Raw genomic sequence first — 26671 nt, 5'->3', positions numbered from 1 at the left:
GATATATTTTAATGTTGGTGGTCTCTCAAACTATTTTATACAGTCCATGCTCTCAACCCCGAAAACAAAAAAAGTTACATTTCTTTTAGTTTTTTAGTTTTAGGTTTAAATTAAAAAAAAAACGAAAACATGCTCCTCGTTTTTCTCGTTTGTTTTTTCTCCTGTGTGGCACTAAAATATGCGTTCCTGTCCTGATATTTTTTACAGTAATGTTGTTTCCTGAAGAAATGCAGACTGTCGGTGTTTTTTCGCATGCAGTCCTGCAGAGGTCCCCCCTATACAGTCTATGCTCCTCCTGCACTTACTGACGGTGACGTCATTGACCAATGACGTGGAGCGGAGTCTCATGAAGATGTCAGTCTGAGTGGAGACAGAGTGAAGGGAGGTTCTCGGTGTCCGCGGGTAGGCACATGGCCCATTTCTAACGGACGGAATAATGCGTGGACTTTAAAAAAGAGGAGGACTCCTGATGTCACGTCTGCAGCCTGACCTCTGCGGGAGTTAAAGTAAGTCATGCTCGCTCGCAGCTGCTGAGATGGATGTGAAAGAGTTTAGAATAAAGTACTTAAGAGCGTGCAGAAAACATACCATATCTGTGAGGTGATATCAGTAATCAGTAACGAGGACTGTTTTCAAAAACTTTAATCTTCAACGCGAGTATCAATGACTTTGTTTTTCCAGCTGTGCTCGGGTTAAGTTACTGCTGCAGAAAAGTTACAAAGAAACGTCCCTCGAAGAAATAGTTATTATTTCATCATTACATTTTAGCTCAGGGAAATCCCAGCATTTTCTGGTTTGAGGGACTAGGCTCGGATAAATGTTTGTCTGCTGCAGTTTCAAAGCTATCTTTCATCAGAAGACTGTGAAACTGTTTTCTGACTTCTGCATGGGTGTTCTGAGATTTTTACGTTCCTGGATGAAAATAGATAAAACACCAAAGGACACAGGACAGAAGGTAGACACATCCTCATTCTGCATGTTCTGGAATTCTAGAGAGTCTACAGTCTCTCTCTCTCTCTCTCTCTCTCTCTCTCTCTCTCTCTCTCTCTCTCTCTCTCTCTCTCTCTCTCTCTCTCCCTCTCTGTCGGGTGTACTTAGTCCTTTATGCAGAGTGAGGCTCATTGTGCTCAATGTTGTGCTCTGTATGTTTGAAACTATGTGTAATAGCGATGAGAGTGTGTTGAAAGTCATGTGTAGACACATGTGTCCAGACTCATCTCATGAAGCAGACACTTGTTTTTTTGAATGCATTGTTTAACTGAAAGTCAAAACAGTATAGTCCCCAGAGGCACATAGGCTATAGTCCTCGTCCCACCCTCCCAGCCGGTGGACCACTTACTGCATGTCATCCCCCACTCTCTACTAACTCTCTCCCCACATTTCCTGTCTCTCTTCAGCTGTCCTATCCAATAACGGCGAAAAAGCTCAAAAATATAACTTAAAAAAAAAAAAGGTGGTTAGGTGCTTACCAAAGAAATGAAAGATGGAGCACAAATATGTCCAAATTTAACCACTGGTCAAATTGCACATATGGTGACTAACTTTAATAATAGACATTATTCATCCCTTCATCTGTATTGGTACAAAGTTTATTGTTGGGGGAATATATTAGAGGGTATGGTATCTGACCATGAACCAAACCCTCAGTCATGTTGCAAACTATTATTTTATGATATGATGTTGCCTAATATTGACTTGGTGTGTTTGGAAACCATCAACACATACAGAATATAAACGAGTTAAAACACTCTCTCTTGTTGTTGTTAAAGGGGGTTTATGACTCAGTGTCAGCAGGAGGTCCTGACCCCCCACTGACCAACAGGGTCTGTGTTAGTTTGAGTTTGTTTGCATATAAAAGGCCGGTATGTAAAGTACAGATTCAGCAGGGCATTATATACATGATAGTCAGACTAATTATTCCATCCAGATGAGTCAGACGTGTTTCTGTGCCGTCGTCTTTTTAAAGTGAACGTGTTTGCTTTGTGCTGAAGCCCATTGCATTCACAAATGAAAATGCACTTCTGCTTGGTTTTTCTGAATTAAAACGTTAATTATCTCAGAATTAGGATAGTTTTTTTTTCTTAGTAAATTAAAAAATCTGTTAATTTTTTTCTGAATTAACAACATACCACTACAGTAGCACCTAAAGGCCACATAAGGAAGTAAACATGCCCCAGTTGTTCAGCTCAATCCAGTTTTTACTGACTTTGGGTTTAAGACATTTGGAGATACTGTTGTCCTTTAGCATCGATGGTATTGTCAACTTTGCGCTGGCACCCCAGACTTTGCAGTTGTTCAGACGTAAGGCCCGCTCTGATCTGCTGGATGTTGCAGCATTTCTCCAGGATAAGCTGAGAACATATGGCATGCTTCATTGATAACAAGATGCATCTGAAATGAATTCAAGCTGGCGACATGGTGACTCAAGAGACAATCAGACAAAAGCTGAAAATACTGGTCCTTACGGAGTGCAACTGAGCTACTAGTAAGTTGTTAATTCAGAGAAACAGAGCAGATTTTTTTCTTCTCATGTGAGTGGAAAACGCTTCCGTAGCTTTGTGTGTGTGTGGTGAGGTGATTTTCTCTGAGCTCCATGTGTTAAAAGGTTACTGCAGACTAGGGATGTACATTTTAAGTATTTTCCGTGATCGATTTTTGGAAATGTTAACGATCAAATATCGATTAATTGATTAAGAAAAACATTATTATTCTTATGTCGAAAACAAAGCCAAATACTTTGTTTTCCCCCTATATTTTCTACAGCAACAAAATGCATATAACTGACAGGATTGAATACGGGTATATGTTTGAAACGCAGAATATCAACGATCAGGCTCAGAAAAATATTCTCCGTGGACATAATCTTATAAAGTGAAGGCTCAGACTACTAACAGAAAATTACTTCAGACTCACAGTGTCCAGTTTTCTGTCTACTAGTTCTTATTGAGAAAAATAAACGTGTATTTGATGAGCTTTGGTATCTGCCAATACCGATACTAGCTGATCCGATCCCGGTATTGATTTAACAATCTCTAATTCTTAATGTGAGGATAGATTCATGTTTTGGCAACTTCAGGCTTTTCTGACTTTGTAAACCAAAATAAAATAAAAAATTTTAACTGACAGTATCATTAGTCAAGAGATTATAAATGTGTACCAGCAGTTTGGTGGGTTAATCTTCATAACCAACAGATATTACAATTCAACTGTAAACCTCAGCAGTGGATAAGAGGAATTAAATATTCTGTATAAAAAACTGCTTCAAATGAGAAAATAAAAAATATGTCCGCGTAGTGTTTCCCACAGAAGTACAGTGTACCTGTGGCAGGGAGGAGGGCTATTAAAATCATTGAATACATTATTACTCTGCCCAGCTTTGCCCTTCTCCACGTCTGATATTGGGACAATATTTGTCAGCAGCACATTTTATAATGACATCCAAACAACACAACCCGGGTTTCTGTAATCTTTCACTGATACTCCGTCATCACAACAGGAGATCTGCGCATGAACGAGGCGCGCTCATGGCGAAGTGTTCCGTAACAATCCAAAACTAAGATAGTGCAGAAGGATATCGACAGCAACCAGCTGCACATAACTTTAGAAACAGCGGTATGAGAAAGTTCATATTTAACATGAAACGTAGCTCCTCAATCAATGCATGATGCACGGTGGGACCTCTCTCCCTCCCACCTGCAGAGCATCCGTCAGGAGCTGCAGGTCATCAGCAGATCATCAGCAGGGGGCAGAGAGCGACGAGAGAGTGTTTCAAGCATAACAGATGGTGATCTTATACAAATAAAAGAACAGAAAGTAAGTAAATTAAACTGGTCTGTGATTTTACTTCGGTGGTCGGAAATATAACTTTGGCACCTCCCCCCGTTATCATTTGTGTGCGGGAAATACATTAAAATTAGAATCATGACACAAAGTAATGCAAACGAGCTGACGTGTTCAGGTAGGCTGGGGTTCAGGCAGAGTAGTGTCAGAAACATTATTTACGTGATGGTGAACTGTACCTGGTTTTCAAGTGCTAAACCAGAGGGTGGAATCCCTTAATTTCAAGGATCCGGAACAATTAAATCCAATAACCTGTCTGTTTTTTCACACTTTGAATCCATTAATAGAAGGTTTCTTGCTTCTTTGCTGTAGGCTACAGCTGACGTAAACTTCCTCCTTTGGGCTTCCATTATATATTTTTCAGCGTGACTGCCATCCGTCGAAACATTAGCACTGCACATGTTGCAAGTTTCCGACAGCCTTGTTTACAAAAGAAGCATGACATGCAGGTAAACTGCAGAGCCTCTGTAGTTATCCTCCATCATGCTCCACCGGGAAAAATGCACAGACCGACTGAACAAACAGAACAAAGGCCCAAAATGTTCTTATGTAGACTCTTACACTAGTGGTTTCTATATATCTTTGAAGGACGCATTGACTTCTCTGCTCATGACAACCCTAAGTTCTCACCAGCTGGACCACTTACAGGAAGCTGATGTGTAGCACCGTTTGAGTTTAAGTTAAAGCAAACACAGCGGTGTGATCCAGCCTTAGTGATGGAAATCATTTCTTTACCCGAGATGAAACTCTGAACACTCTGAGACCTCAATTCAGGCTTTAGTAAGCATTTCATTCAGCTAAAGGGAGAGAGGTAATGGTACAAGATCAGTCACAGCACAAGTGAAGTATACGACAGGATGCGTTTAAGTCTTTCTGTACACTTTCACATTTCATAACTTACTTTTTAGTCCTTTATGAATTTTCATCTGGAAGCAAACAGGTGCCTGTGGACATGTGGAGGAATGTGCCTGAGTTAGCAGTACACTTAGAAGTTGAAGTAAATAAATACTGCAGCAGACCAGACAGAACTTTGACTCGTAGCTAGATTTAGAAACAGAGTACTGCTGACCACACACTCTGATGGATGAAATTTCCATCGACAGAATTTAAGAGAACTGTTATCTTCCAGTCTTTGTCATCGCCTTGTCTTCTTTGACCCGGCCGTGATACTGTCCTGAATAAACAGTCAGATAAAACTATAGTCTCTTCCTCCACAGGTGCCCTACATCAGGAAATTCACTCCCACATTCCCACTGCAGCTCGGCGCAGAGCAGAAAACTGAGTCATGTTAAGATCCTACAACTAGACGTGGCTCCATTTAAACATACCAGAGATGGATGTGACTGTAACTAAAGTCAACACGTGCAGTTTGACCTTCTAAGATTTCTAAATCTGACCTTCAGACTGAGAAAGAAATAAACACTGGAGAGAGGCATCCAACCCCCTTTCGTCAAACTTTGACAGGTCTATTGTTCTCTCCCCCATAATACTCATTTGCATACCCCCCCGACATATATGAATATTTTCCCATGCAACTGTCCCATGCACATATAAAGAGAGGGCCTCTTATTCAAACTTTTAAGAGACATATATGTGGCGGTTTTCACACACACACACACACACACACACACACACACGCACACACACACACACATTTTATTTATTCATGCACAGTCTGATGTACGGCTGCACAGTAAGATTATGATTTCATTGTTATTTTTATTGCTATATGAGGATTTTCAAGAAACATATTGCAAAAGTCTGATGAATTTAAAACATTAAATACAATTTTTTTATATCAACAGAGCTGCAACTAAGGACTGCTTCATTGTTGACTTGTTGATACGATTAATAGATAATTGGATAGTGAATTGCGACCATCTTTTAAAATGTGACATTACTCTTTTAAACTAAGATTGCCATCACAAATCTTGATTGAAGACATTTTTTTTTTTTTGCCTTTTAACACAGTGTCACAACAAATGCTATCTCAAGACGTTTTTACAAACAGAGCAGGTCTATACCATACTCCATGTTATATTATCAACAAAGACCCAACATCAAGACAGGATAAGATCCAGTCCCATCTTACAGACAGGACTCAGTCTGATCTCATCTTAATCCATCATGAGCAGAGCACTTTGCAGCATTTAGCAAGTTACAGTGGTGAGAACAAACTTACTTTAACAGGCAGAAACCTTAATCAGAACCAGACTCATGTTAGACACACATCTGCTGAGACCGAGCGAAAGTGTATCATGCTCATGTTCAGACTTTATATCATCTTTCTGATAGCTCTGGAGCAGCTTTACATGATTCACAGCTCAAACACTCTCTACTGATCTCAGGCTGGTGTCTCATTTCAGCCTCTGTCGCTTCATCTCGACTGCTGTCTCTCTGCAACATGCACATTAACTCAAACTATAACAAATAACTAACAGGCTGACACTGAGTTATAACTTCTATCTGAAATGCTCAGGGCTTTTGAGATAACATTCAGGCTTGAGTCCAAGAAGCTGCAGTCCTGCTCTGCTGACTGCATTTGAATTGTGACTACAACGACCATCTACATTAGGGATGTAACATTGATTGACGTCATGCACCCTACCTCTTATTAACACTCCCACAACTAAGTACAAGCGTTGTAATGTCTGGAAACCAACATGTACCATGGTCCACACCGTGTGAATGTTAAATGTTTGATGTTACTCATTTATCACTAATTCAAAGATTTTCTGAATTAAATAATTAGCATCATTATGTTAGTCATTAAAGCACCAATATGGTAGTCATTAAAAGCTACATTGAAATCAACATGAGCAGAAGTCAAATTGATTCCTCACTGACTGGAAAATAGATAAAGGGCTTTTAGTGGTTTTAACAGGAAATGTGCAATCATGCTAATGGGAAATACGCCTGTATCTGGACACCATCGATCACAATAACAGGGGCTCCTCTGGCAGAAGTTGCACACCATTAAAAGGGATTTCTGAAAGATATGGTACAAATGAGACGCCATTAGAAACCGACATCAAAAGCAAATTAAGCAAAATGAGGGCAGAGAGAGGCATCGCTCCATGCCCACAACGAAAGATATATTTTAATGTTCCATCAGTTATTGTTCAGTCCTTCTGCAGAACTGCTATGACAGATGCAGATGGCAGAGTATGAAAAAATTACAGTTGCAATCAATAATGCTTCAAATATTTTCAATGGGTGATAAGTCAGGATTGCAGGCAGGCCAGTTTAGCATCTGGACTCTTCTACTACAGAGCCATGCTGTTGTAATGAGGGTAAAGTGTGCAAGAGGAGTGTTCAGTGAATGCTTTGTTAATATCGCTCTAACATGTACAGGCACCTTAACACATTATAAAACACAATATTAGAGAATATAATACCATCAACTGAGGCAAGTAGCAACATAGAGAGTCGCTCTTTTCTTTGTAACGGGCCATGAGCTGGATTTGTGATATTGCTGAGGAATGTTTCTGCTTCCTAGGAAACAGGTACACATCTTGGCAAATCATCTCTCTCTCTCTCTCTCTCCCTCTCTCTCTCTCTCTCTCTCTCTCTCTCTCTCTCTCTCTCTCTCTCTCTCTCTCTCTCTCTCTCTGTAGTAGGGATGCACTGATCTGATCCTGGTATTGGATATCGACTAGATTGGACTCAAAAAGCTAGATCGGATATCGGTGACAAGGGGCCGAAATATAGTGCCGATCCATATGACAGATCTATTCATCTCGGTTCTATGCGTGCCTGTTTTTACAACAGCCATGTGCGTCTCCTACGTCATCGCCGCCTGCCGGTCTGTGTATTTTTGCCCGGCGGAGCATGATGGAAGATAACTACAGAGGCTCTGCAGTTTAGGTGCATGCTTCTTTTGCTAATAACTCTGCCGGAAACTTACATGTTATTGCCTGAAGTTGCCAAAATATGATTCTATCCTCACATTAAGGAATAGAGATTGTTAAATCAATACCGGGATCAGATCGGCTAGTATCGGTATCGGCAGATATCTGTATCACTAAAAAGTAGGATCGGTGCATCCCTACTCTGTAGCTCATCAGGGGCAGAAATATCAGGGATGAGGGTGCAAAGGGAAAGGGGATCCCCCAAAATCACTCAACTCATTAGGCCATGAGCTCCCAACCATCCAGAAAAATAATGGTGACGTCTCAAACCAAGATGGCTGTACCCACAGCAGTTGTTTACAGACTCAGTGTGAAGCAGGGGCCAGTAATTTGGAGGGAAAAGTCTAGGGTAGTTTGACCCTCAAAGTGTCTCATCCAGTGTGGTACAGTCTTCTGTACCAGAAATATGTTTGTCTGTTAATCATGGACGGTGGAGGTCACAGAGGGAATTTTATTTCTTTGTTTCAGAATGTTTGAATCATTGTGAGGCCTCACTCTGTGCTTCTTCTTTGAATCAAACAGAGGGCTCATACCTGGACATACCTGTCAACAATTAGGTTTCAAAATACTGGAGGTGGTGTTGTGGTGTCTGAGAAACCAACATGTAACATGGTCCACATCATATGAGTTTTGAAATGAAATATGTCACTTATTTATCCTTCATTTAAAGATATATTGAATTAAGTAATTAGCACCATATGTTATTAAAACTATTTGAAAATATTGTATTTAGAGGAAAAATCAACATGAGTCACAGGTCAAACATAGGAGTCACTGTGTGCGTGTGTGTGTTTGCGTGCGTGCGTGTGTGTGTGCGTGTGTGTGTGTGTGTGTGTGTGTGTGTGTGTGTGTGTGTGTGTGTTCAGGAACATTCAAACTCACCCTGCACCTGCACACCATTAATCACAGAACGGGGAACTTTGAGTTAATGAGACAAAGGTAGAGATAGACATGGAGCAGAGGCTGAAAGGAGAGGCATCTCCATCCACCCTAAACTAAAGATGTATAATAGCATGTTTCATCAGTGTTTGTATGTTGTTCTGCAGATCTGCTCATTCTTTTATGACTCTATAAAGAAGATTAAGCTGCTAAACTGCTTGAATAGCTTAGCCGGGAAGATCAATTACATTTTCTTCTGGGAAATATCACCAAGCCTTTTTTCCTGGCACACATGTTTGTTTTCGAAGTTCACAGATTCTGTTTACAGAAAGGAATGTTTTCAGGCTCTAACTGTCATAAAGGCTGAGTCAGATAGAAAAGCAACTTACAATGCTGCTGAAAGACTTGTTGTAGCGACTACAAAGAGCCAAAAGCTGCTGAGAGGCTGACGCTGGGCCTAGTTATTGTCAGACGCGCTAAAGCAAAAATCACTAATGCACAAAAAGTAAGTTTAACCTTTTATTACCAAAAAAAGGATGATAAACTCATGATAAAGTGCACAAACAGAAAATAGGAGAAATAAGTGATAAATAGCTTTCATAAGCGAAAAGCAAGCGCAAAGCAAGCGGTCAACAAAAAGTACGGAGACCCAGCTCACCCCCTCTCTCTACCTGCCAAACAAAGGAACACAGGTGGCCTAAATTAACTCAATAACCCCGCCCCTAACACATGACCCGTAAATAACCTAATTAACTAATCCCACAATAAACTATATTGTAAAGAAACACCATAATAACATCACAAAAAGTATATAAACAATATCCTACCCTAAACTTCCAAAAATAACATTATACAAACACTTGAACCCCTTCATGGCTCCAACACTTGTTCATGAATTTATATCCAAACTTCCATTAGCACTCCTAAAACATATGAAAACTGCAGCTCGAGCCTTATGTTGCGGTTGAACGTAAGCGAAGGGGATTTCTGGTAATGTAATACCAAGTGCTTTGAGCTAAATAAATGAGTGCTTTATGATTACACAAATAATCAGTGGTGTTGATGTACGCATTTGATAACCACACATGTCGTGATGGATAGGAAGATGTGCGGACGTGAGCTTTTTGGAAGTCATTAGACTGATGTAATGTCTCTGTTGTTTCCTGAGTACTATATTACCTTGACAGACCCTATTTTCACCCTGGATTGCAAATCACACACACGTTTCCCCCCTCCCTTTCTCCTCCCTTATGTTTGAAGAACTATAAAGTATTGGGCGTCTCTGTCATCTGGTAGAGAACTTCGGATGCTCTTGAGTATGCTGTAACTTCTCTCTCATGCTGCATGAATAAACTTTGTGTGTAAACTTTGATACTGAATTCGAAGCCTCATTTCTGGTCACTGCTCCGCTGGACGATCGCCTCACGCCGGGTCACTCCACCACACTTGGGATGCATCGATCCTACTTTTTAGGTCCCGATACTGATATCGATACCTGGGCTTTGGTATCTGCCGATACCGACACTAGCCGATCCAATCCCGGTATTGATTTAACAATCTCTATTCCTTAATGTGAGGAGAGAATCATGTTTTGGCAACTTCAGGCTTTTCTGACTTTGTAAACCAAAATAAAATAAACATTTTTAAACTGACAGTATCATTATTCAAGAGATTATAAATAAATACCAGCAGTTGTGTGAGTCTTCAGAACCAATAGATATTACAATTCAACTGTAAACCCTCAGCAGTGGATAAGAGGAATTACATATGCTGTATTAAAAAAATTGCTTCAAATGAGAAAATAAAAAATATGTCAGCGTAGTGTTTCCCACAGAATACGCACATGGCTGTTGTAAACACAGAAAAGCATGCAACTGAGATGAATAGATCTGCCATATGGATCGGCACTATATATCGGCCTCTTGTCACCGATATCCGATCTAGCTTTTTTAGTCCGATCTAGCCGATGTCCGATACCAGTATCGGATGGGTGCATCCCTAACCCTGACTATAACTTGCAGGTTTGAAGAGATTAGTACAAAAAAGACTGCATCAGTTTAATCTTAAATACAGCTATCAGTACATCAATACAACAGTATACAATCAACCACTCTCAAATCATGAGATCGATGTGCAGCGTTATCTCAAACACACACATTTCCTCTTTGGCACCTACAGTCCCAGGCTGTGTTTGTTCACTGGTCACATAAGGACTATTATTCACCTCCTTATGGTGTAAATGGAGCTCTAACAATGAACTTACCTGCACCGGAAAGAACATGGTTCACACCATACAGATAGTTAGCTTAGCTGCTTTTAACTGCTTTAAACGGTGTCAACGGACAGCCATTACACCGAGGCCTCCATCCAACAGGTAAAATATACTCATGCTGAAATTATATTGAGAACAGCACCAGACCGTGAGGAGTTCAGACTTTAATGATGAGTTAATCAGTCCCTCCAGGATTTCGCAGTTATTTTTTGTTATTGTTGCGGCCCAAAAAGCCTGATTTTGCATCAGCTTTTTTTTTAAATTGCGGTGAAAGTTGCAATTTTTTTTTTGCTTTTTTCCCCCAATAACATCTCTGGGGCAAGTAAATACGCTAAATTACAGTTGTTTTTAGAAAACATTCTTGATGTGGCCACTGTGACTGTTCTCTTGATTCACAGAAAAATGCCATGAAAGGGCTGTATTGCACATTTACAACAGTCCTTGAATGTACCTACAGTGACAGGCGCACTGGATGTGATGGAATTTAGCAACAAACTGGACACGAGACACAGAAGACTCAGATGATGATGACTTTTTAGGTGACCTAAAAGATTTGTTGTGTTAAACTTCAGGAATTTTTCCTCCTCTTATTTGTGGCATGTTCTCCTCCTCTGAAACAAAAAAAAACTCATCCACACCATTACGCCTCTCAGCTTGTTGCAGCTGCGCTTGTTCTTATCCCTTACTCATACATGTGATGCTTTCATATCTTATGTATATTTGACTCTCTCTCTTGAACTTTCATCCCATTATATTTTATTTTATCAATGAAACAAGGTCTCTGAAAAACATGGTTGGCGGGACGACCACACTAAAACAGCGCTGCTCTTTCCTGCCTGCCTCCACTTCACCTCACCCACCTTTGATCTTGTGTACTTTTTACACAGAAAGCTGAGGTAGTGACAGTCCTGCCTCTACTTTCTGTGTGAAAGGGGTTTAAAGAGTATTTTGTTGTTGTTAGAGCAACAAGGAGGAGGACGAGGAGTCAGCATTTGTATGCTCTGAATATTCATGGAGAGCTGTGGGTGGAGGGCTCATCAGGATGCTTCTTGAAGTCTTGTGCCTGATGGTTGGTGAATTTGAACATCGATGCACTGCCAGAAAAGTTACACCTTTGCAGCTTTTGTTGGCTTGCTCAGGAGTCATTCAAACCGTGGATCATCATGGGTCCTGGGATTGACTTGATCTGAAGTGGACAGCTCTCAATGCGAGCGTTGTCATTTTGAGTCTCTGTAAGGCCTTCAGACACTACGTGTAATCCCCTTCCCACTCTGTAGAAAAACAAACACAAAGCCTGCTCCCCTACTCTAGACTTCAAAAATGCAAACTCACAGATAGTACAGAGAGGGGGAGAGGAGCACTCATTCGGAGAGGGAGGGACAGTGGAGCCGGTGATAAATAACTGCGTTTGAAGCCTTTGTGTTTGATCTTTAAGATAAGAGCCCACTGCACTGTTAACAGATCTGCATACGCAACACACAGATCAAGGCAATAAAAACTTAGTTCACTCTCCATGCTGCTTGAGGCTTTTTCAAACTATTCTGAACAGCTTGAGGGTCTTACTTCCTGGCTGTGTTGATCAGAGCATGCACAGATGTAGATCACGTATTGAATCATGTATTATAGAGAGCTGGACTAAAAAGGGGGCATAGGATCATTTATTGTACTCAAATCCCATTGATCGATTTCATTGATTTATCTTCCAGCCCTAGTCTGACTTCTTATAGTTGCATTTACTGTTGGAATTCAAAGTGATATCAAGATGATCACCAAAGGATAAAAACTACATTTTCTTCTGTGCACACGTTTATATGAGGCTGTCCTTGCCTGAACCAGGCAAGTGTCTGCATCGTTAGTGTCGTTCAGAGTAGGATTGGCTGCTTTAGGAATTTTATTCTGAATACATTGAAACTTCTATTACCTTCTGCTTTTGGATTTTGTATTGCCATTCAGAGCCTGAGTTAAGTACTGCAATGGCAGCTGGCGATTTTGAAGCCCTGCCAAATAGTTGTGGGTAGATCATTAGAAACTTGATAGAAATCAAGGTCAGAGATTGCAAAGCAGCCCCACTCAAGGGTTATATCCCTCTGAGGGACAGGGTGTTGGTTGTACCACCTTAGATCTCTTTTACTGTGCTTCCTGTGAACTAGCTTTGGAAAGGGTGTGAAGAAGAAAACACAGTAAGAGATAAGGAGTGATAAAAGGTCCCCTGAACAGACTTGTGTTGCTGCTGCCCTTTGGTGCATACGGTGTGTTAATTTGAGGGCAATTTGCACATCAGTCACATGTTCAATTTTACCTTTGAGTCAAGAATGCTGTAATCTGGATGTCACTGGCTCTGCCTATACATCTCGTACTGTGTATAAAGTGGATAAAGTCTTTGACCTTCATCGCCTTCTCAAATGCATCAAACCAGCTCAAAACCCCAAAAATCAATGCAAGGCTTGTTTTTAAGAGAGCAGTCTATACCGTAAAAGCAACTTGAGCAGAACTGCTAATCTGACCTTCTCTTTCTCTGTTTCAGGAAAATTACCTCTTGGACCTGCTACAAGGCTCAACAGACTATAAAGATGGATTCGTGTGCATGGATGAATGGATGGTGCCAACAGGTCGGACCATCTATGCAGTCCTCACAACCTGCTGCCTGGCATATTCAAGACTCAATGAGGACTTGTCAGACCTCATATCCGTACAGGACATCAAACACAGGAGCACCACCACCACAAGGTTCTCAAAGATGGAACACAAACTGGCAGGCATCAGCAGATCGTGATGAGGCGATATCCTCCAAGCAAACATCTGCAGGGATAATGAATCATAACTACTGGAATGTAAATGGAAACTTTCAAAGTGGAAATCCTCATTTGATGGCCAACAATGGATCTCGCTTTGCAGCTCAGCAAGGCCTTCCTCAAAACTATCCTCAGAATTCACTGGCAAAAGCTCCATCCATCATGGGGACAGCAAAGATGCAAAGCAGGTTCATTTTTCAAAACGTTGACATGGGGTCAGCATACAATACAGCTGCTACTTCATTTCCATATGAGCAAGTGACTCGCTCTGACAAACTGGTGTCTTCCACTGCTCATAACCTTAATCACAGACGAAACAGCATTCAGGATGGATTCTTTTCTTCCGTCCCACCACCAGATTATATTACTGCTGCCTCTCAGTCTTTAAGAAACAAAAGCAAAACAATAAACTCATTATCGAGCCAACACATTTTCAGCACTCAGCCAACTCAGCAAAACCATGCACAAGCTAACTACAGTGGATGCTATGACTCCGGCAGGTCATCGAGAACACATGGACTTCCTTTGAATTCCTCTGATGAAGCAAGAGAGCAGGTCATTATCGCCAGAATTGCAGAAGATTTGCACAAGTCAGTCACTGCTGAATTAGATGGTCGTTCTTCAGCTTATCAATCAGCATACAGTGGGAATCAGTTTGTCAGCCAGGACGGAGTGACAAAGTCCAATCATTGCACAGAGCCTGCTGTAAATAACAACTCTTACAGCCTCCAGTCTTCACCTTTCAGTTCAGCACAGTCTTTGTCAAAAACCACCCACGCTGCAGCACACCACAGCATGGGTGTATCACCTCTTCAGAACTCGAATAGTATCTACAGCAGAGCTGCAGAGGCAGGCATGGCAGCCAATGCAGTTTCCCTCTCAAAAAAGGGAGTCTATCCTTTTTCAGTCAAACTTCAAGGAATGCTTGGAGCTGTCGGCCAAGGGATGTCAAGTGATAGCTCTGTCCATTCGTCTCCTGGTTGCATAGGCACCAGAGCTGTTGCTGTTGTGCAACCATTGTCACAGGAAAGCCACCACCAGAATGCAAGAGAGCACACCTCCTTCAACATGAAAAATCAACTGACTGAATGCACTGCAACGGATGAATCTTTATGCAAACTTCAAAGAAGGAAACAGGCAAAGAAAGAAAGACAGAGTAAGACTCAATACAAAATACCTGAGGAAGACCCAGAGAAGCCAAAGCAAACAACATTCAACAAATCTGAAACAAGTGCGTCATCAGCATCCAATGAGTGGTTTTCAGATTCAGCTGCAGCCTTGACACAAAAACAGTTAACAGAACCAGAGCTAGATGCTAACACTCAAGTAGTTGAACATGTTTCTCCAGCTGCTGAAGAAACAGCAGCTGCTGAAGTACCAGTGAGCCAGAGTGGGGATAAGGACAAAACTGTAAATCCAACTGATCCTCCAGAGAGAGTTGTGAAGCTTTCTTCAATCCCAACCATCCAGTGCACACATGGTACAGTACGAAATATCATACACAAGCTCACTGAAACATATCAGGATCACATTAGAAGATCCTCCGGTCAAGCTTTGTTCTCTGGAGAAATGTTAATACAAATGTTTTGGAACGACGACCCCAAAGCCTCTACAAGTTGTATGCAGACACCCTGGTTCATTGAACTTCTCACTAAGGTGCAAGCTTTCTGCCAAGAGCATGTAACAAAGGACACAGTCATTATGTCAGGAGTTGACGAAGCCAGTTGGAAGGCACTGGAGGGACACCATATCCTCAAACATGAAGAAGTTTACACAGAACCACCCTACCAACCATTTTGGCTGAACGACAATGAGAAGCTAGATGATATTGAAAGAGAGTTTGGCCTCCCGTGGCCTCTGAGGCGTCGCTCTCGAACACTAGAGAGTGACTTTCAGCTGGATCAGGCTGAGGTAGTTGACAGCATCTCTGATCAAATCATCAGTGAGGTGTCAAACATGGTCCTGTCCCAAACAGAGCATGAGCTTGTTAATGTCTATGGAGAAAAAGCAGCCTGCACTGTTGAAACAGTTTCCACACTAACTAATTCTGCAGGTAAAAAAGAGAGAGACAATTCCAGCGACCCTTTTGGTGCTTTAGAAATCAAAGTTTTGCCTCAAGAAGAGGCTCTACTGATCCATGAACAAACAGCAACAGGTGCTAAGATCCAGTCGGAGAGAGGGGTGAGCAGCTCAGCAGGGGCCGAGCTACAGGAGGTGATAAACGTCACATTGAATGACTCATCGCAGGACGTCAGAGTGGACAGTCCCATAGAACAGGTGTGCTGCAATGAAAGGTTTAAAGAAATCATTTATGGGCACAACATGGCTTTGAGTGAATGCAAGTGCCAGAGCGAGAAAAACCCTAACAAAAACTCAGACGGGGCATTTGAGGAAGAAGAGAAGGGAGAACTGAAGAGTGCAGACAGCAAATTTCACTCCATGCAAGGGGAGAATCCAGTTAAAGATGGGGAGAGCATCAACACACAAACTGTCATATATGTTAAAACCATTGACTCTATGGAGATTGGAGGAACAGACAGCAACCAGCCGAGCAGTGAGGACACGGTCGATGGTCTCCTCAGCTGTGAAAACAGAACTCCTGAGCAGGTAGAAGAAGCTCAGGCGAGATTCACAGGACGAAAACAGTCGAATGGACTGGAGTTAAGTACGAGTGAATCCAAAAATCTGTCCCCAGGTGTGACTGATTGGGATATGGGTCCTCTCTCCTGCAGTGACGGTGAAGGACAGATTTCAGACCAGGAAGACAGCTTTGGACAGGCTCAGCTGACGTCGACCGATGTGGGAGAGTCATTACCCAGAACCAGAGAAGAAGCGGCTCAAACCATAGCAACACCTGCCCTCCGTACTATTTTCAACCTCAGCCGAAGCTGTGAAAAGGTTGAAGGAAAGCAGAAGACATTAAATAGTCAGGTTGGATTCCTTCATTCCCTCAATAAATCAAAGAGACCCTTTGTCATGGACGCACTTTCAGAAAGTAAAAAGAGTTTAACTGATGTGAAAGAAAGTGAATCTTCATCCTCAAAATATGGGACCGTGAAGCTGGCGTTATTCGGCTCCACGCAACATGCCAGGTATAATTCAGCTCTTGGCCTAAAGAGCCAAAATTCAGCTACAGGAGCCGAGGCCAAAAGGATCACTGGACCTCCAGAAGTCCTCTCTGTGAGTCTCAGACCTTTGAAGAGAAAGTTGAATGAATCTGTGCCTACAGGGGAACCTTCTGTCAAACTGCAGATTTATGAAAAATGGCGTAAAAGTTTACCTCCAACTCAGATTAGATACAAAGGGAAATTAAAATCACAGAAGTTTCTGTCTTCATCTGGAGCCAGTCTCAAGAAATCTGAGAGGGATGGAAGTTTGAAGCAGCCGATTTTCTCTGAAAGGAGAATCTGGAATGTAAAAACTGTCACAGAGAGGGGGAGGTTACTCTCCAATGGACCAAAATACAGGAAGGAAAAGGCCAAAACGGGAAGGAAAAGACAAGGGGATGTGGTTGCAGTCAGGCATCATGGAAACAGACACCACACAGACCCGCCTCAGCAGGAGAACATCATCTTGAAGTTCAGTGTGTTACCCACAACCTTCAACTTCGAGGATGAACCCCACGAGACAAAAACCCCCAACAACCCCGCTCCAGGTAAGTAATACTAAAAACAAACTGCACAGTGTTTTTTGTTTCTTTCTTCTAAAGCTTGACCCTCTCTGCTCAACGCAATGCTTTTCAAATGAGCCACGGGTGAGTGACAGCTCCAGAACAGCTGGATTTTCATTTCGATTTGTATAATTACAGATCAGACTGATCATTCTGTTGTTGTTAGCAGGGAGTCTCAAGCTGAAAATCTAGAGAAAATAAGGCTTTTTTCCCCTGAGAAGCACGCAGATCAAAAGACATAGAAAATGAAACATCGCAGTCTTTATTTGCTAATTTAATGTTAACAGCATAAGAAATACAGCATGGAGCGTTTTTTATAGAAAAGGCCTGTTTCGTTTTTTTTCTTTAAAGAGACACCTCCTGTTTTCACACCATGCTTTTATTTTGAAGGTGTGTCCAGGACAGTTGTCAGAAAAATACGCTCTTAAAACACCTCTGACTGGTGGGCCAGCGATGGAGAGACGACAGGAGAGTAGAGTCTTTTCGAAAGCTTTACTTGCAAGTGAATGAGCGCTATAATTCAAGCATGAATGTACAGTTCTCATTGAACACATATCCAAAAGTACAGGCTTATATCCCCATTATAGCCCCTCCTTGCGTCCTGCTGATTCCATCACATGTATATGTTGAAAGATGTACATACAAAGGTTGGAGGATGAGGCAGCCGTGCAAGGTGGTTCCATCCCCAGAGAAAAGAACATTGCTAGAACATATCTATATATGGACATATGTGCACAGCATACATGATGACACGGGAACTTCTGTATTCATCCCAAAATGTTGCAAGTAGACTTAGACTTTTAAAAACTAGATGTGTCTTATCAGAGGTCGGAATCTGACCTCTGTACACTCCTACTTGGAGTCTTACAGCCTCTTCACACAGAAAGAGAGCAGTCTATCTGAACAACATGTAACACACATATATGTATATAGAGAATCATAATGATAATATAAAAGCATAATACATGATTTTCTTCACAACAGTTGTTTTGTTAAAGATGTACCCAAGCAGCAACCTCCGGTCTCAAACGATGAAGCCCATGCGGAAGTGTTATAAACTGCAATACATTAAAAATCTGCTTGAGGCTGGCTGCAGAAACACCGGATAGACATGAATGGGAAAAAGACGATATTTGCAGCATTAATAAACATGTTTACAGCCTGGTTAAAAAAACGGCTTTGCCCTAGGAAGCTAATCTCTCTAATGGCACACACTGTACGGGGGGTGACTTTTTTTCTAACGTGACGGTTCAGAAGATATTAAGATTACGAGTTTTGCCCAAATAAGGACATGACTGACGTGACTCCCGGTCGGGAACACATAGCTATTGGCTAGGAGGCTGAAACTACATCACACTCTGCCTAGTTGAGTTCCGCATTACCAATATGGCTGCTGCCGTCGATTTGCTTCAAAACAGCTCTCAGGAACAGATGGGTGACGTCACGGATACTACGTCCATATTTTATACAGTCTATGGATGCACCTTGCTCACTGCTTTATACAAGTCGATAGTGATCTTTCATTGGAAATAAAAGTGGTCATGAAATATACTGGCTGCAGGTGAGCTATGTTAATTATTTAATAACATCAGGTTACATTAAATATTTTGTCTTGTACGATCTCCCTCTCCCATCATCCATCGCTGTGCCCCTCTCTCTGCTCAGCTGCTGTCTCTCAGACCCTTTTGTTTTTTTAGCCAAATATTTCCTTACATGATAAACCCAACAGTATGTTTGTATCCTTAACAGAAGGGTGCCAAAAAAGTAGAGCTGTGCAGATCAGTTATTTTGGTACCTTTACCAACTTTGATGGTGGAAACGCCAACAACTGTGCACTGGAGCGAACTAGACCAAACTGGACCGCTTATGAGAACTGTTAGTGTGTTTATACAGTTTAGTTTTTACACTCAGGCTGTTGTGTGAATTCTCTTTTCTGTCCTACATTAAGTATTCTTTGTTTGATTGTTTTTCAGATGAGACTGAAGAAGATGAAGGAAAGAGCTCAGTCAATACTTTCACGAGGGAAAAAGGTAACAAACTCAGATAGTCTTAGCCAACGACAATTCAAAACACTTTAACTTTAGTCAATAAAAAGACCCATTGATCGTACCCTCGTAGGGCTGAACGATTAATAGAATTCACACCGACATCGCAATGTAATAGAATGCAATTATCAAATCGCAAAGGCTACGATTAAAAAAAAAAAAAAAAAGTTTCATGTACACAGACGCAACCTTACGTGACATGCATGCAGTAGGTGGCCTTAATGCGCCTTTCAGCTGATTTGCCGACGGCAAAAAAACTTAAGCCACGCTAAGTTTTGATTTGTTGTTTTGTTAAAAATGGCCTCAGCAGAAGAACCGATCATATTGGGACGTACAAAGTAATCAACAGGCTGAATATCAACATGTGGAGCAGGCTTATAAATAATCTCTGCAGACGCAGAATCAGTGAAGACCCAGACAACATGTGGATTTACTGCAACAGGACAACTGAACAGAATCATATTTAAGACTCACAGTGTCCAGTTTTCTGTCTACTGGTTCTTATTGAGAAAAATAAGCATGTTTACGAGGTCAGGTGTCAGTCAGGAGCGCAACCGGGTCAGAATCAGTCCGGCAGCGGAGAAAAAAGAGACCTGTCACTCAGCCGCAGCCCCCAGCTGAGCGTCTCCGCTGTGAGCAACACCTTCAGTCGGCTGGTTCACATCCAAACATGCTTTAAACTGAAAACACTTGTTTGGTAGAATTTTGTTAATTGGTTGTGGTGAACGCTTACAAGACTGCAAGTCAAAGGATTCAGTAAGTTTACAACTGTAATTGAAGTAGATAAATAAACCGTCTTTCATATTAATTCATGCTTCATTTGCCTTTATCTTAACAGAAGTCTAGCCTATGAGAAAGAACAGTTTGTGTATAATAAATCTGATATTGTTTATTATAATACAGATTGATTTATTACTTGTGTTTGTTGAAAAATACAAGAAGAGGACCTTGAAAAAATAATCGTATATTGAATCGCAATCGCAATATTAAGGAAAATAATCGCAATTAGATTATTTTCCAAAATCGTTCAGCCCTATACCCTCGGATGTGACTTAAGGGAATTATCCAGAATTCCAGTTTCTGACCTGAAGAGGTGACCCGTGCATAGTGATAGGTAGAGTAAACCGAATAGTACTCCAGTAAAAGTATTGTTACTTTGCAATGATGACTCAAGTAGAAGTACAAGTACTGATAGAAATAAGTATTTGAGTAAGAGTAAATAAGTACCTCATGAAAAACTACTCAAGTAGTGAGTATTTCGTATAGTACCATATATGAAATTGTATTGTGTTGGAAAAGCTGATAACAATGTGAAGGGCACACTGCCTTTAATAAAGTCACATAATCAGGCAAATACCAAAATGAATACTGTTAATCATGGGTTACTTTACTAGATTAAGGAAACAGAAGCTGCACAGTGCACGTACAAGCTGAAACTTGAAACTGTGTCTGTGAGATGTAATCAGAAAATGAGACAATTAATGATCTATAAATCTATAATACTCCAAAATTACAATAAAAAATAAATCTATGCCTTCCAAACTTTCTTTTTTAACTTATTTCCATTACATCTTACTGAAAACATTACTTGAAAGTAATAAAACATAGTACACAAAAGTGTTTAAAAAGGCCTTGAATTCAGTCCTGAAGAATCTCTCTGGGGTGACTGTTGAGTTTCAGAAGCAGCTGTTTTTGTTAGCATGCTACCTTACGGCTCTTATAAGTAATTTTAGATTACCTTCCATGTCATGCTTTTAAAGACTTAATGTTCACCAGTATAATATTTTGCTTATCTCGCTGATTACTAACCATAGCATGCTTTTTAAGATTGAATTGTTCTACGTTGAAGCTCAAGATTTCCACTTTTTATGACATAGTAGGCAGCTCATAATGTGACTGTTGCTCCTCGTCAGTTGGAAATTATTAGAGAGTCTGGATGTTGGGCACAGAGTAAACATGTTCCTCGAAAGGCAACACAGGTATTACGCAGCCTCTCTCCTCAGCTGTTGGTGGTGGAGGGGGCCTCCGTTCATTCTATAGGGTTGAGAGGCTATTTATAGCTCTCGGTCAGAAAAACGTTGTGTGAGAGCTTGGCTGAGTATAAAAAAATTGGGTTAAAGCAACGACAGATGTAACAAAGTAAAAGTAAATCTTTTTCAACACCGATGTAAGGAGTAGGAGTAAAAAGTGCTCTGATACACAAATACTCTCAGAAGTAAATTTTTTGGGAAAAACTTACTCAAGTACATGTAACAGAGTAAATGTAACGCCTCTGCCGTGAATCAATGCATAATCACATTTTGAAAGAAGGCGGGTATCCTAAGTATCCATGCTAATGTTTGAGTTGAGCTTGAGCCCAACCTGTTTTGGAGGGTTTGGTATCAGACCAGTAATCAGGCCATGAGCTGGATCATTCAGTCATTGTGTTCATGTTATTGGAAGGATTAGAAGTTTCCCAGAATCTCAAAGTTAATCCTTGGTCACTGCAACCTGGAACCAGACATGTTTGTCAATGCTGGGTACATTCAATCCTGTAAACAGACTTGTGTTTTGGCTAGTAACAATACACATCTCACAGGAAACCTTGGTGTATGTGTAGAACTGGGAAGGGAGCCACAGGATGCTCTCCAAAGACATTAACCAATGGATGTTGCCATTGGATGCTGGACGATGACGTTGCATAATAATGACCTGGTGTTCATGGAGACCATCACATTGCCAAGACTGTGTCATGTTATCTTGAAATGTGTAAAAGCAGAGTGTTTTGTATCTGCTACATCACCTGTTATTTGAAATGAACAGAGATATTAGCGCTTAATTTTAATCCACAGGCTGTGCATGCAGGTAGTCACATTTGGAAGTGATCAGCCCCTCTGCAGCACAGCACCCCTCCTCCCTCTGAGTTTCTAGGCATTCACCCAGCCTCCTACACATTGCAACACGGTAGCAGGAACCAAGTATCACCTTCACAATGCCTTTGTACTTACACACTGCACTACAAAACGATGTAAGATTGATGCTTCAGAGTGTCATTTCACATTGCAAGAATGGATTACCATTATGATGAGGTCCATTCAGTGTTTTCCTTTCTCATAAGTACACTGCAGGGAAGTCAGTCTCTATAGTGCAAGATTGTTACATCACAACAATGAGCACTGAGTCCAGCACTGAACATTAAAAAACCAGTCACTGAACTTCATAACTTTCTTGGCTTTCATAGCAGCTCCCTCCACCAAATGGCCCACAGCCACATTCTGTCACCTAACTGTCAGGTTCAAAGACACATCTATCAACAAAGAATCAAACAAGAGACATCAGTTAGCATGTAAGATACTTGCAAGGAGAGCAAGAGAAGGTTTACATTCTTCCCTAAACTCCGATCCTTCTCTTGCAAACCTTTCTTTTTATTGGAATAGGAACGCCCTAGTTACAATAGTGACGAGTAAGCATAAAGGGAGGGGTTTTGAGGCTTCTCACACACACACTAACATTGCTTAGTCATTACTATATGTGTATGTGTTGTGCAGGTACGGTCCATCACGGGGCACACTGCCCTCCTTCATTTGACTCGTCCTTGGATACTCCTGCTTAAACTCAAACTTCAAAGAACATGAAGTAGATTATACAGCATAGTTATGAAAAACATGATTATCCAGAACAGTTCAAACTGGTTTCATCTGCAAATGAACTTCTCCTTATAAAAACATTTCAGACAGTATGAGAAAGACAGTATGATTAAAACGGTATGATTTAGACAGTATGATAATCCTATATACAGAGTGGACAATTATTCTAACACTAACAACTGACCCATCGTTCCTGATGATTAACCAATAGCTGCATCCCGCTTGCCTCATGACAGCTTCTGCCCAATCATGAGCAAAGCAATGCAAAGTGGCCCCTTGTTACATCCTCTTCTTTTGCACCATGGGTGAAATCACATCTTCTGATCTTTACTCCTGACTCGCTGTGGTAACAAGGAAGCAACTAGAAACAATCGAAACAATTACGTCCTTACATGAACTCCCCGTGAGTCATCTTATAACTGCAGTGTGTGTGTGGTTAGGCTGAGTATAACTATTTTCTGTGTACAGATGAGAGGGGGGGTAGAATCCGCTACAGCACAGAATGTATACAAACTACATGTTAACTACACAGAGGCTACCTGTATGTAGTGTAAGCTGAGTCATTTGTATTGTCATTTGCTTCTCCATCTGACGCAGCCTTATGAGAATGATTGTGCAACTTTAACTGAGAGTCCAGGGACCGATGATCAGGGTCGGGTGGCATTTCTGTCTATAAAAGGGATCTGTGCAGACTCAATAAATAACCGTGCATGCCAGAAAAAAGGCCCTGTGACACATTTCCTATTAAGGCTGTGTATGTGGCAGATACTCCATCATTGCAGCTAAACCGCTCCCTCTGCAGACAAATGCATTCTTCGAAGGACATCCTGAATTCATCTATAGTGTGTTTGGTGTAGATATCCTGCGATGCTGAAATAACCCTGAAACAGAGATTATTGATTGTATTAGTTTGATGTGAACAGCTTCAAAACGCACATTTAAAGAGGGTTAAGAAAGAGGTCAGCATGTTGCAGGATCTTAAATTGAATGCTAGTTCGATGGCTGGGCTTGATTGTTACTTGTCGTCTCATCAGATGCTGAATACAATGCATTTAAACCAAGCGGCAACCTCCGGCCGCGAGAATTGAAGGCAATGCAGAAGTGTTGAACTGCAGTTTCTTGAGTGTCTGCTTGAGGCTGGCTCCGGAAGTACAGGAAACCACATAGACACCAATTCAAAAAAGCCAATCTTTACAGCAGAAATAAACATGTTTACAGCCTGGTACAAAAAAACCAGTGTTGTCTGGATAGGTCATTTCTCGATCAGCATTTTGAAGATATTTTCCATAATGAGAGGCACAGCTGACTTGATTGACCGACGAGCACACTGTAGCTGTTGGTGAAGAGGCTCAAAGCCCGCCTCTTTACCTCACACTAGCTCAAAAGCTGTTATGTTGATTTCAGCATTTCCAATATGGCTCCTGCCGACGATTGGCTTCAAAACAGCACTTCAGATAAATAATAAATAACAGCATGATTTTTGCCGATAACAAGTATTAAACTGAGCAGATCTTCATATGTAAAGATAATAAATAAATGTGTTTCTTTATTTGTCTCATACAAACAGACTTCTGTCTCCAGTCTGTCATCATTATGACAGTTTGTCAGAAAAAGTCTGTTTTTCCCGATGCCACTCTCCTGTCTGTTTATCTTCAGTGATTATTTATATTATTATTATAACTGTGATATGCTTTTTGACATATCTGCACACTCTGATACATTTGGGCTTTGACACAGAGGTATCGCAATTAACAGAGTTAACAGTTGTAATTGGTGGTATGATTTTGGCAGTTTGTCTAATCTGGTCAAATGTTCTGCTCCCCAGGTTCATGGAACAAACATGCGGAGAAGAAGTATTGTCCTCTGCGTCAAAGCTCCGGCCTTTTCCAGGAGTTCCAAAAGAAATACAAGAAGCTGAGGCAGCAGGACTAACGTGAAGGAGCAAAAACAGACAGAAAATGATTCATGTTAAACAGTGTTTACAGAAATTATGGTTTTCTGTTATAAAAAGTGAACTGAAGACAGTTTTGTGTCGTCAGCTCTTAGTACTCTGTAATATTACCATCACATTTGTCTTCCTAAGTGTTCTAAACAGGGCTGTAAAGTCATTCAGTGAAGGAGCTTTTCTTCATGTCTTAAATACCTCATGCTCAAACCGAGCTTGCAGACAGGCTGAACTGTAAGCAACATGTTTTTGTTTTTAATTTTGTCTTTTTACGATCAGTGTTTATACTTTATTTTTATATTTGCATGTAAAGTCAGATTTTTATGAGAAAAGAAATGTTTGCTTTGTGTGTTCTTTGAAAACTGCTTTTACATTTTCTACATAAATTTATTATTTTTACAGATCTGTGCGTTTGAATTTTTTCGTGTGTGTGTGTGAATGGGGGGGCGGGGGGGTCTGGAACAAGACAGTTTCATTAAGTTAGCTGCTTAAAAATGTGTAACAGTTCACATCATATGAAAGCGAAATGCTATATGTCACGCATTCAAATATGCATTGAATTAAAATAATTATTACCATTATAAGTCATCAAAGCACCAATTGTATAGTGATTGAATTAAAACATTTGCAGTCAGAGGAAACATCAACATCAGCAGAAGTCAAATTGAGGCCTTACTGACTAGAAATAAGTGCAAGGCTTTTAGTGCTTTTAACAGGAAATGAGTGGTCATGCCAATGAAAAATTAGAACATCTCTTACAATAATAGGTTCCCTCTGAGAGAATTAACACACCATTTAAAAGGGATTTCTGAAAGATATGATACAAATGAGACACCATTAGAAGCCGACGTAATATAGCTGGGAGAACCCTCTGTATCTTCTCATCCTCCAAATCATGCCACCTTTCAAAACAACGCTCCATGGCAACCAGTACTCTACGGAGGACTTTACACCTACTAGGAGCTAAGTGTAAGAATTAAGTTGTAACTTAGGCTTACATTGGAACTATCTCAGTTGGTGCAGCGCCCAAAACGTTAGTAGAGTGTAAACTCCATCCTAAATGAGAAGTTACGTTCAAACCGTTTGAACTTATGCACAACTGGTACAACAGGCTGCTGGTATTTTTGAATCAGTAACAGCACAGTCCCGTTGCACTCAGAAAAGCAATATTTGTAAAGCCTTTGTATCTTGATTTTGAGAGGAAGGTATATGACTGACAGCAGAAATTCATGCAACAGAGTATAATGTGGCAGCAGTGTGTACTAATAGACCTTAACTTTAAGAGAAAGAAACGGGCAGTAGAGTTTTCTCCACCCTTCACAAACTGGATGTGAAATTGTATCTTTTAGATACCTTTCATGTTTGTACTAATTTGTAATAAATTTAACTTATTAAAGAGGTGAAAAAGTTAAAATGTCCTTTACAACTTTTAATCTGGGTAAATAGCACAGACCAGCAATGAGCAACAGATGCGCTTCAGCTCTGAAGTATCTGATATGTAATCACATGAGATAAAGTCTATGTTGTTAGTCTATGCTGTTTAAAAAGGACTCCAGGAGGCTTCAGGAATTTCTAAAAGAGGAGCACCTTGCCTATAAATGTAAATAACAATGTTAAACTGGTGTTGAGACGTCCATGTATGTGTGTGTTGTGAGGACACCTTCACCCTATATAAGATGGCGCGTGGAGGA

The 26671-nt window shown here is 40.8% G+C and overlaps 1 protein-coding gene across 1 annotated transcript; it reads left to right on the top strand.

The window, feature by feature from the left end:
- The first annotated feature begins 359 nt into the window (after positions 1 to 359).
- On the top strand, positions 360 to 25380 carry si:ch211-106e7.2. The gene is made up of 4 exons (XM_034685824.1): positions 360 to 506; positions 13427 to 17349; positions 19338 to 19394; positions 24861 to 25380. Exons 2-4 carry the CDS (start codon positions 13473 to 13475, stop codon positions 24965 to 24967), a joined length of 4041 nt encoding a protein of 1346 aa, XP_034541715.1. The 5' UTR covers positions 360 to 506; positions 13427 to 13472; the 3' UTR covers positions 24968 to 25380.
- Positions 25381 to 26671: the final 1291 nt, after the last annotated feature.

The sequence above is a fragment of the Notolabrus celidotus genome, chromosome 6, assembly GCF_009762535.1.
Source record: "Notolabrus celidotus isolate fNotCel1 chromosome 6, fNotCel1.pri, whole genome shotgun sequence".
In the NCBI taxonomy this organism is placed as follows: domain Eukaryota; kingdom Metazoa; phylum Chordata; class Actinopteri; order Labriformes; family Labridae; genus Notolabrus; species Notolabrus celidotus.
This window is presented reverse-complemented; position numbering and strand designations above follow the sequence as displayed.